A 12,500-nucleotide genomic window follows, 5' to 3' on the forward strand; every position below is an offset into this window, starting at 1 on the left:
GAAATTGTTTGAGGATCAGTTTGTATTTATGGCTGCCATCTAGCGAGGCCGTCATACAAAGATTGTATATCATAAAAGGGGGCAAGTGCACACAGAAACTAAGAGAGCACACAGTGAACTGCCCAGAGACACTGAGGCAGAGAGTACAGTAGTTGCTCTAATACGATGATTGTATGTTTGTCCCTGCCAGTTGTCAGAGCGCTGCATCAGCCCACTGCTCTAATGACAGCTTGTCATACTAAAATGTCCCACCTCCCTTCAAAACACACAGGAAAAAAAACATTCTTCTTCTTTTCTTTTTTCTTTCTTTCTTTTTTCGACATCATTTGATTCTTTCTGTTGCTCTCTCTCTCTCTCTCTCTCTCTCTCTCTCTCTCTCTCTCTCTCTCTCTCTCTCTCTCTCTCTCTCTCTCTCTCTCTCTCTCACCTCCACATATTTATCTCTGTTTCATGAGTCACTGTGAAAAAGAAATAGGACCAAAGAGAAAGAGAAAATGACAGGGATCGAGCTGGAAATGGAGACAAGGGAAGGTGGTAATCTTTCTGGTCTTTGTGTGTGTGTGTGTGTGTGTGTGTGTGTGTGTGTGTGTGTGTGTGTGTGTGTGTGTGAGTGCGGGTGGGTGGGTGTGGGTGGGTGTGTGTGTGTGTGTGTGTGTGTGGATGTGTGTCCTACCTCAGTCAGGGACAGGTAAATAGGCCTGCTGAATATTTGATGTCTGCAGGAACTAAACAGCCACTTTTGTCCTTTTGCTCTGGCTGTTTGTGAAATAGTGTCATATCTTGTTGGTGTCACAAACGCTGTATGGGTGGTCAATTTTTTCACGGGCTGGCCACTAATCCTAAAATATGAACCTTGGTGAATTAACTGTCAGTTCTCACTGTAATAGACTCACGGTGAACTATAAAGTTGTTTATTTCAAAGAGCTGAAAAAAATATTGGATCAAAGTGTGTATAAGTTAACCTTCTTTTTATTTGATGTTTAACATGTGACACTAAAATTATTTATTTCATTAAAACTATCCGTCAACTCTAAGTAAATTAATTATTTTTGTAAAAGATGTGGTTATTGAAGCAAAATTGCCATTTTTTCCATAAACATACACATGACAAAACCGAGAAACAGGAAAGTGAGCATCAAAATGAACAGAATAGCAGGAAGAAAATAATATTCAAAACCCCTCTTCTGTAACAGAATTAAGCAAAACAGCTAAGTCTAAAATCTGATTACTGCTCTTCTTTGTGTTTTACTGCAATCATCTCATAACACACTGCTCACGTCTTTGAGCCCCTTGTGAAAATACAAAAAAGAAACACACTCAAGCCTTTTCCTCTTTATATAAACCTCTTTAAACACCTAAATACATAAAGAATTGATAACAAAAAAATGAGACCCAACTCCTTCCCTCTCTCTCCGCACTCTGAAGAGCAGACAGGCACAATAAGACTGCTCTTTCAGCACTGAGCCGTCGTTACATAGCGCCGTAATTATACTGATAACATACATACATAAATGCATTCAACCTCTCGCTCGGCACAGCGCACTGGCTGTGATTTCTTAATCTTCTTTCCACTTCTCTCCTCTGCACGCATGTCTTCTTTTTTTATTCTTTTTATTCCTCCCCCTTCGACTGCCATTATTTTTCATTTATAAGCAGAGAGAGAGAGAGAGAGAGAGAGAGAGAGAGAGAGAGAGAGAGAGAGAGAGAGAGAAAGAGCACATAGAAAAGATGTGTGTTGGAGAAAAAGAGATGATAGAGAAAAAGAGAAACAGAGCAAAGAGGAGGAATGGAAAGGGTGAAGGAAAGAGAGATAGATGAGACTTTGAGAGAGAGAAAGAGTAAAAAAGCACCTGAGATCTTTTGGCACTTAAACTCTTTCACTTAATGGTACTCAGAGGGATTGACGGTCGAAGGGAGGGGGCACAAAAGAGCATAAAGAGTGAAAAAGGAGAGATTAAATCATCACCATCACATCATCTACTTAAATGGCTCTACTCTCTTTTTCTGTCACCACTGTATGTTCACTCCCTCCGCTAGAACACAGACATCCCATCACTCTTTCCCACATTTACATGTATTTCTTCCTTGCTTTTTCTAGCACCTTAAGTGTGTTTCCTTATGCCTCCATTGACTCTCTCCATCCCTTTTTTTAACTCCTTTCCTCTTTCTTGATTTGTGTCCAAACCTTTCTCACCGCCTCCCTTTCATTTCAAACTGAAGGCCTACCTTAGCATCAGATAAACGGATTTATAGACATTGGTGAATACCACAAAGCCACGATTAATGGAGTCACTGAATTAGAGGAACTTGCATTGAGAGGAGGGGCGAAGTGGTGGTGGAAATAAAATATATAATGAAAAGGGGGTGGGAAAAGGCCAGAGTATTGTACATTATAAATTTAATGTCACTTTATGGAAGGAAAAATTGAATTTCTGGAAAAGGCATTTTTTGGCTTAAAGTACATGTGTAGGTTTGGCTAAAGGAAGAGGACCGCTTTGTCTTATCTTGTTGCTCATCAAACACATTAAAGCACATTAGAAACCAAACAATTCAGATCTGAAACTGCTGTCTATCATTTGGCTATCATCCGTCACTGCAACTTATTTTTCTCCATTCTGTCTGCTTTGTCTGGCTGTCTGTCTGCCTACCTCTTTTCCTTTCTATATCCATTCCCCATTCCCCGACCCTTCTCTCTCCCAAACGGCTCTCCATTCCCTGTCAAAGCTCTGTCTGTGTTTTATGGGTCCCTGTAGAACAGGGATCTTTTACAGGCCGACTGGACTTTAGAAGCCCCTCGTTTAGCAGCATCCTGCCTTAATTAAAAACCCCTTTTGTGCTTTCTGCCTTTAACAATGAAAAGATAGAGAAGGGAGGGAGGGCAGGGTTAGAGGAATAGAGAGTTGTAATGCCATGAGGAAGAGAGAGAGAGAGAGAGAGACTGCAGGGATAGAGTAAATGAAAGAGAGAGAGAGAGAGAGAGAGATGGCAGTGAATAGGAGATGATACGGAGACAGGCAGATAGATAGTAAGGTAGACAAAAGGAGGGATGGAGAGATATGGACAGAGAGAAGATTGCCGTTAATTACAACTGCCATTAACAAGACACCAGTCGCCTCCTTAGGGAGAGAAAGAAGAAAAAGAGAGAGAGAGGGAGAAAGAAAGAGAAGCTGAGTGGAGGAAGTGAGAGACAGTAGAGAAAAAGCATAGATGACGAGAGGAATACAGTAATACGGCACGGATTAGCTGAGATGTTTTTGTCTTTTTAAACAGTTTTGTATTGCATGGCTTCCTCTAACTTTTTAAACTGTATCTGTCAGAGTTTGCTTGGATATGTGAGTGGTGGGTGTGTATGTTGGCATCATGTATGTGTAAGGCTGTCTTTGGGATGATTGAGCAGCAGAGAGGCCGCTTACTGATTACCTTCATGTAGAACAAGGATCTATTGACTGGAAAGTGACGGATGACCGTCGGCCCCCGAGCATGTGTGTGTTTGTGTGACTGTGTGGTACTATAGATGCTTCTCTGCTTCTCTATTTTGCACACGGTTCCCCTAATGAACCACAGTGTATTTAGTTTTTGTATTTAACTCTCTTACTCTCTTGTATTGCCTCGTCCCTTCTCTCCCCCTCTGCACAGCTCCTCTATCACTTCTCTTAGGAAAAGAATAAGAAATGTGATGGATGGAGTGTGTGTGTTCATGTATGTGTGTCCTTTATGGAACTTGCCCGGCTAAGTAAAAAAATACAAATCCATCATTGAAAGTGACAGTGAGCAAATACTACAACATTAGAACAAATGATTGCTATAATTGGACTTTCAAACATCGCCTTCAGTGAATCTATTTTTCTTCTCCTCTTGCTCTGCCTTTCCTCGAACCCTTCCCTCTCTTGGTTTTCTCTCTTTTCTTTATAAGTATCCATCATTTTTCTGACATTTTGCACATGACATTTTGTTATAATTCTTCTTCTATTTGTTCCTTTCTCACTCCCTCAGGCTTCTCTGCAGAATGTCCAGTAAGGAGCGCCACCTTGAGTCTAACTGTCCGTCCTCTTATATAAAGACTGAGCCGTCTAGTCCTGCCTCCCTGACTGACAGCCTAAACCATCACTCCCCTGGTGGCTCCAGCGACGCCTCAGGCTCCTATTCGTCCACGATGAACGGCCACCCCAACGGCTTAGACTCCCCAAGCCTTTATGGCTCCAACGCAGGGCCCCTCGGTCCTGCTGGCGGCCCCGGATCAAAGCGTTACGAGGACTGTTCGTCAACTATTGGGGAAGATTCACAAATAAAGTGCGAGTACATGTTAAATTCGATGCCCAAGAGGCTGTGTCTGGTGTGCGGGGACATTGCGTCAGGCTACCACTATGGAGTGGCATCCTGTGAGGCCTGCAAGGCCTTCTTCAAACGCACCATCCAAGGTTGGCTTCTATTTCGACTTTCTCTTTTCTTCTAATTATCTCCCTGTGAATGTACATGTCTGTCTTAGTGTCAGTCCACATTGTTATTTGTTTAGAACTGTAGGTATTACAATAAGCTTTGATCTATTGGGTGTTAAATTCATGCAACATGAAAGGTCATAAACACCTCACAACAGAAGAACACATTACAGGGTTGGCTGCAGGATGTAAGGTCAGTAGTTAAAGGTGAAGAGCGTTTTTCATATTTTACTAAACAGGCTCCTTAAAAAGGCACGACCCTTCAGAGCAATATTGCACACATAACACCTAAAACATGAACTATGTTTTCTTCAAATGAAATGCATTGAGACACACAAAATGCACTTTATTACAAATGCACACCTGAGCCATTAAACTAAATCCAGGACAAAAGATAAAAGCCCCTGGCCAGATGTGAACCCAGATTTTTATGTGATACATGTTTCCACTAAGGGAGACACCCACCATAGTCTATTTTTCGCTCTCCTTCACCATTTCTCTTTTTGTCATGCATGCACACACATACACACACTCACAAATATGCATCCAATCAGCTTCATACATACACTCCAACACCCAGACACGCCTCTTTTCACCCTCAACCTTGACCTCTTCTCCATCAACAGCAAAGAATAATTTCCAGGTAGTGTTTGCATTCCTAGATCTAGCTGCTTATGCTTTACAGAAAGAGTGTTAGCTATAAGCCTGATGTCGAGGAGATAAGGTAGTGTCAAGGGAAGGTCAGAGGTGATGTCTCGGGGTCAGGAGTTCAGGTTAGGGGTTAGAGGAAAGAAGGGGTTGAGCAGTAATCCACATGATGAGAAGAGTACCAGGAATTAGGCCCAGTAATCCTTTGCTCATCTCTTGTTAGAGCTAGAAGTAGCCCAGGATGTGCACAGGTATTTAGACTATCCTCTCCAATTATGTAGATATTCAATTCACAATCAACTCTCACCTTTATCAACAGTGTATCTTTCATTTACCCTTGCAAGCACAGGACAGGTCAGACTAACAGATAAGCAGTTAGCCATAAAGCAAGCCAGTAAGTCAGTCAGTCATTTCTTCATTGGTTCATTAATCCACCCAGTTCAAATGATAACACAACCATCGTAGTTTCACATGACTTAAACAAATCTACAATATTAATGTTGAATTAATTCAGTTTTATGATGGTTTTCACAACTGATGCAGGTACGTACTTGACAGTTTATCTCTATAATAAAACAACAAGCATAAAGCTGCTGATATTCTGTACTTTTGTGAGTACAAACAATTCCCATGAAAGGACCAAAACCAACATTGTGTTAACACATCTGTCAACACTTTCCAACTTTTGGAATGGGATGGTCCAAGTACTGTAGGGTCGACTCAAAGTAAACTACACTGCCCATGTTGATCGTACAGAAGTAACGTGTCACCCAGTGCAAAACTGTCGCTCACTAATGTGTTTTCTGACACAGATAAATAATATCAGGCTTTGACTATGCATACAGTACTTGATCAATTCTTTATTGGTTTTAGTCCTGTCATAGGTTTTGATGGCAAAAAAAAATATGCACTTAATATCACCAGACTTTGATAACCCATTAAACATTGATCCATGAAGCACATTTGAGTGTAGGAAGTCATTCATTTCAAATTCATATTTTGTTAGGACCACCTTAACTAAACCCAGTCAGAAAGTTCGTCAACAAATAAATAAACCTAGAAGACTTTGAGTCTTAATGCTTAATGATTTGTTCAAGTTTCCTTAAAGTAACTAAAAGACCCCATTAGTCAGCAGGACAGCCCTGTTGTCAGTCTGTATGCCACTTAAATAACCAAGCTACCAGTCAGCCAGCCAGCCAGACGTCATCGATCAGTCAGTCCGTCCGTAAGTCATATCAGACAGGATTCATCTATCTGCCTTTCCATCCATCCACCTATCTGTCGCTGCTTTCTTTTGCCTCCGATAAGCAGCTTTCCTAGTAAAGCCCCAGAGAGAGACAGAGCGAGACAGGGAGATGTGAGGGGGGGAGCCTTACATCCAGTAGATGGTCACCACTTCGTAGAGATGACCTGTGTGTGTTTATTATGGGATGAGATCAGGACACAGTGCAATCCTGACAAAAAGATTGGAAAACACACATACAGAGATAAAGGCAGAGACACACACACACACACACACACACACACACACACACACAGGCACAGGCACTAACTCCTAGAAGCACATCCACACATAGATGCCACCAACACACATGAATAGACAGCCACAGGCATGACCTTGTAATCACTGTGTGTAAAGGTTTAACCCTTAATTCTTCGCTGTTGTGTATAATAGTTCACCGATTCCACATGTCTCATTTCATTTGGAGGGCTTGTTAAAGGTTACATAGGTGAGTATAGAGTCACAGATTAAATACCAAGAGCCCAGCAAACATATAGATATGATGCCATGTTGACTGTAGAGCCTCTTCAGAGTATGACCTTGAATAGATTTAAAGCACTGCTCTGTCCTCTCTCTCTCGCATCCTCATTTCCCTGTATTTGTAATCTTCCCTTCTAATGTAGTGGACATGTTGCAGCTCAGGTAGGCCAGAGTCAAAGGTTATGGGTCAAGACTTTGACAAAGCTAGTCACAGAACCGTTGTCACGAAAGGTGGTGACGAAATACAACAGGATGGGAAACCAAAAAAAAGCCACCAAAGGGATATATACTGAACAATGTGCTGGATTGAATCATTGAAAATTAACAAAACATTTCCTTTATGTTTATAAAGAAGTAATCATCCCAATCACAATAATCTTACAACAGCTATTTTCCAAGCTTGAATGCACAGAACTAGAATTTACTATGAAAATCAATCAATGCAATTGTATGTACAGATTTCAGTATTTTTCAGCAGTATTCTTGCTACAGTATAAGTTAATGTTTGTTTGGATGCAGACTGAGCAGTCTTGGATCCAATGGAACAAATGGGTCATGACATTATCTTTGGCTACCACACAAGCCAAACTCATCCACAGATGTGTGTGTGTGTGTGTGTGTGTGTGTGTGTGTGTGTGTGTGTGTGTGTGTGTGTGTGTGTGTGTGTATTACCCTGTGTGTATGTTTGTGGGCTTGTGCTCATCCATGTAAATGAGCGCAGGTTTATGTGTACTTCTGTGCACATATGCCTGTGTGTATGCACTGTGTAAGTGTGTGTTAGTGTGTGTATCTTGGCTGGAAAGCAGGGCCAGCCTCAGATGGGCAGCGGCAGACATATTGGTATGTTTCAACCCATTAGCCAATAAAACTGCAGGTAATCACCAAAAAAACACCTCCAGCTGGACAGGGAGGAGAGCGTGGGGTGGGAGAGGAGACGAGAGTAGAGTACACCAGTTTGGAATGACAGAAAGATGAGAGAAGGGGTAGGGTAAACTGGGCACATGGATGTAGGAAAGAATTAGTGGTGTGTGTGTGTGTGTGTGTGTGTGTGTGTGTGTGTGTGTGTGTGTGTGTGTGTGTGTGTGTGTGTGTGTGTGTGTCGCAGCATGGTGGAAGTGCTCTGGCGGCTGCTGTTTTTGTGGCGTCAGTCCAGCGACACCTGACAACCTGCATCTATCACTCCCTTATTGAGAGAGAGGGATAAAGGGGAGTGAGGAGGAGGGCAAAGTGTGGGAGAGGGAGGGACAAGGCGATGAAATGGAAAGATGAAGACAGCAAGAGGGAATAAGAAAGGTGGATGAGATCAGTAGAGATGAATATGAGAAAGGTGAACAGTGTAGTGAAATTGCAGGTGGGACCGTCAAACAAGGGAATTCTGTTCATGTCGTCTTTAAGAAAATCAGCACATTCTTCAATAGGTCAACAATTTGAAATATCTAAATACGTAGGTACTAAGAAAAGAAAGTGAATGGGAGGAAGAGGCTGAACTTATGTCAAGACAGTTAGATGTAAAACGTCAGGAGAGGTGAAAACAAAGGCAGCTCAAAGACTATGGCAGGCAAAAGCACAAACTAACATTCATATACGCAGTCTGTCCAATGGTGGTCAATTGTCATGCAGCAGGTGGACATACACACATACACACACATCTCAAAGGAGATTGCAGGGGATTTGAGGCCCTCATATATCCTGCTCACTCACACCAACACACACACACACACACACACACACACACACACACACACACACACACACACACATACAAACTCACACGTTATACATAGGAGCCTCCAAGAACCTCTCGACTCTAAGCCCACCTCAGTGCACAATAAGACACATAAAGCCGGAAATAAAGACACACAGAGAGCTATGACATTCTGATGTAAACCCTTCTTTTCTAATTCTTGTCTGGTACCCCCACTCTGAAGAAGGATGACACACAGACTTATATCATATATATATATATATATATATATATATATATATATATATATATGTGTGTGTATATATATATATATGTATATATATATATATATATATATATATATATTTGTAAGCCTACAGTAATGACCTTTTCTGAACATGTACAGTGCAATATCAAGAACATTGTTTTTGCTAATGTACTAGCATTAAAGTCCACTGCTCTTTCAGTTAAGGTACTAATTACTGTTGAGTTGAGGTATTGTAAAGCCAAGTTTCAAAAACATTGTTATTTCTGTCATAGATTAATAGACAAATGATTTACATTATATTTTTTTTTCTATTGATGGACACTTCAAACAGTAGCACTCAGAATGTGTAGATGGAAAAAAAATGTCTTAATAAGAGGTTTAACACATTTCGACTTAGTGCTACCAGCCCTTTAAGTGGCTCTTTACTGTGGTTATCCATTTAGCAGTGCTTGCCTGTTTAGCCTTGCACTAACAAGGCCTTTTACTGACCATCCATTAACCAACGCAGAACATATCATTAGCGCATTTACCCTTAGTGCTAAGTAAGTGTCCCTCTTAATTGCTGTATTAATCTGATCCTTCTGTATCATCAGCATGTTATGGTTGGATGTGAGCTAACTAGTCCTGTTAGCGGTGTCCATTAGAGTATAGGGGCCCCCCAGCATTTAGCATGTTTAGCCTTTACTTAAACTAATAAGGTCAATTAATGAGCATTGTGTTACCCATTAAGGAGTGTTCGTGCATTTAGCCTTTTCCTAAGCTAACTACTCCCCTTAATCAGCCCAGTAATGAGAACACATCCTCTCCACAGCAGCAGTCAATAGTAATCACTGTTTACTCTGTTTCAGTGGGAGATGCATTGGCTTGCTGGGGTACTGTAGTTGTCAGGTGGGCGCAGGAGGAAGCGAACAAAGGGTTATTTTGCGTTCACATCTCATCACAGCTTATACTATGGATAAATAAACCTTCCTGAACAAAGAAACCTGTTAGAGCAATTCTGCAATAGTCCAAACTGTCCTAACAAATCCATAACTGTGCTTTGCTTTGAAATGGGTGGAAGCAAAATACTAAGTGGAGGAAATGAGCAGAACTGGAGGGAGAGTGAAGCTGAAAATGAGAAAACAAAACAACAGAATGAAACCAAGTACAACAAAAGGGGAGATAAAAAGGAGGCACAGTAGATGGTTAGAAATAGGTCTCATTTAGACATGGATAACTTAAAGTGTTGAAAAATAACAAAGACAGAGACAATATAGAAGTAGGAAGATGTAGAAAAAGACAGATTAGGTAGAGAAGAAATAGTGAGGCTCTGGAGAATTAAAGGTAATAGTGGCATTAGCCTCAAACCCGCTTCAGGTGTTTATGTTTTTGTTGGCTTGGGTTGTGAAGTTAATAGACTTACATCGGCTAATAATCTTAGCCTCAGCTCTGCATCAGTGCTAATGTGAGTGAACTACAGCTTGTCACGCAACCTCAGCTTGCTTCAGCCGTGACGAATGCACATATACTCGTGTGACACACACTTAAACACACACAATTACACTGTTTTCTATCTCCGTTTTTTAAACAAAGTCATAACTAATGATTTGACGATCAGTAGACCCTAGGCAAGGCAAGGGACACCCCTAGTTAATCGTGTGTCCGTATGTCTATTTACAACTCTAGATTTGTCTATCTCTATCCATTAATTAAGCTCAATGAAGACATATACTGTGTTTATGTTTTTGTCTTTGTCTTTGTGTCCATAAGGTTGACTGCCCACCTGTCTGTTGAAGTATCCATCTGAAATGAAACCCTTTTTCTGTCTTTCTCCTAACATGTCTACATACAGGCAACATAGAGTACAGCTGTCCAGCAACCAACGAGTGCGAGATCACCAAGAGGAGACGCAAGTCGTGCCAGGCCTGCCGCTTCATGAAGTGTCTGACTGTGGGCATGCTGAGGGAGGGTAAGGGAAAAGGTCTCTTCCTTATCTTTCTCTGTTAACTGTGCTACATGTAGCATTTTAAAGCCTATTAAATATGTTTATTTATTAGGCTAATAGAGGCTCCTGCTGATAAGATTAGCAACTTGTACAGCACTTTGCATCATCAGAAGACCACTATCCCTTTTGGGGCAGAAATGTGGTCACAAGAACAATCAATGCCATAAAAATGGGCCAGCCTTCTATTCAGACATGGTGTCATTGTTGTTATGGTAAATATACAGACACCAAAGTATGACTATGTATTGATGTTGAACAATGCTACATGTAACACTTCTAAGAAATTGTTAATACTCCTTTTATATAAAGTATATTTTAATCTATTTCTATTGGGATCACGCCACTCCTGTATCCTCATATGCGTTCAAAGCCTGGTTTCCTTTTTGTTTTACTTTTTTGTCTGTCTTTACATTACATTACATTACAGTCATTTAGCAGACGCTTTTATCCAAAGCGACTTACAATAAGTGCATTCAACATTGGTAATCAAAAGAACTACTAGTCACCAGAAGTCATAAGTACATTTCCTTTTCCAAACAGGCATCTAAGAGCATGAAGCAGAGCATAACTTAGAGCCAAAGTACAGTGCAGAACCAAGAAAAACAGTTAGTGCTATAAGTAATACGAATACAATAAGTGCAACAAGCTAGTATGAAAAAAAAATGTCTCCTTGTCTCACCATCACTAAACATTGATCTACACCCTTTCTCTGTGCATGTTCACCTTTTCTTTTCCTCATATACAATTTACATACAATTGTATCTGAGGGCATGTACACACACACAGTCCCACATCCTTGTCTTACCTAAATGAGATAAACATTACAGGATAATTGCAACACTCACACTCAGCAATTGTTCAGCGGTCAAGAAAGGTTTAAAAAAACAAAACAAGAGATATTATCTGCCCCCACACCACTTTGATTAAATACACTCACTCTCTCATTTTCACACTCCCTAGCTGCCTCTGCCTCTTTCGCTCCCTCTCGTCTGCCCACCTCTGACCTTTCTACTCCCACTGCACTTCCAACAATGAAAAGAGGGAAAGGAGTGGCGAGGGATAAAGAGGAGGGCCGACGGAGAGAGAGCGGAATAGTGGGAGGGGTAAGGTGGGAGAAAGCTAGGGGGAGGGCGGGAGAGCGAAGCGATTGATTTATAGGACCAGAGGAGAGGGACCAGGGGAGGTTGAGAGGCAGGGGGAGGATGGTTGAATGAAGCAGAAAGTGTGTGAGAGAGAAAAAGAAGAAGAGAGGAGGGTCAAGGTTGTAATTGATGGGAGACCTGGCCTACGCCCCCTTCCTTACAGTGGTCAGGGAGCGTGCCTCTGCCGACGCCTGCCAGCCCTCCCTCCATCTATTCCTGTCTTCATCTTTCCCTCCAGTGCTCCCACTCAGTATTACTGTACTGTTTCTGTTGCTTCTCTTAAGCCTTTCATCCATCCATGCTCCTCTTCACTCTATGTTCTCTACATCCTGTTGCCACCGTGACACTCATCCATACCTGCAGCCTCTCACCCACTCAGGCGTTATTATGTGAAACCATAACAGTTTGAGGTAGACAGTAGTAATAAAAAACAAAAAAACATGGACATTCTATTAACTTGGCAAGCTGAACATATTCTATGGGTTGACAACTTCACATTTCTCACCACGGTTAGAATTAAATGATAAAATACAACATATACAGCAGGAACTTTACTCACAAAAACAAAGAAACACT

General features: G+C 41.3%; 1 protein-coding gene across 3 annotated transcripts in view; it reads left to right on the forward strand.

Annotated features, from left to right (window-relative positions):
- The window catches only part of esrrga (estrogen-related receptor gamma a), a 74,569-nt gene that overhangs the window by 19,695 nt on the left and 42,374 nt on the right, over positions 1–12,500 (forward strand). For all 3 annotated transcript variants that reach the window (XM_068730635.1, XM_068730632.1, XM_068730633.1), the window contains exons 3-4: positions 3,994–4,418; positions 10,630–10,746. In XM_068730635.1, the coding sequence (XP_068586736.1) occupies positions 3,994–4,418; positions 10,630–10,746 (542 nt within the window). The remainder of the gene's footprint in view (positions 1–3,993; positions 4,419–10,629; positions 10,747–12,500) is intronic.

This window comes from Cebidichthys violaceus, unplaced genomic scaffold (assembly GCF_023349555.1).
Source record: "Cebidichthys violaceus isolate CVI_PGR_0920_01 unplaced genomic scaffold, fCebVio1.0.p SCAF_5, whole genome shotgun sequence".
Classification (NCBI taxonomy): domain Eukaryota; kingdom Metazoa; phylum Chordata; class Actinopteri; order Perciformes; family Stichaeidae; genus Cebidichthys; species Cebidichthys violaceus.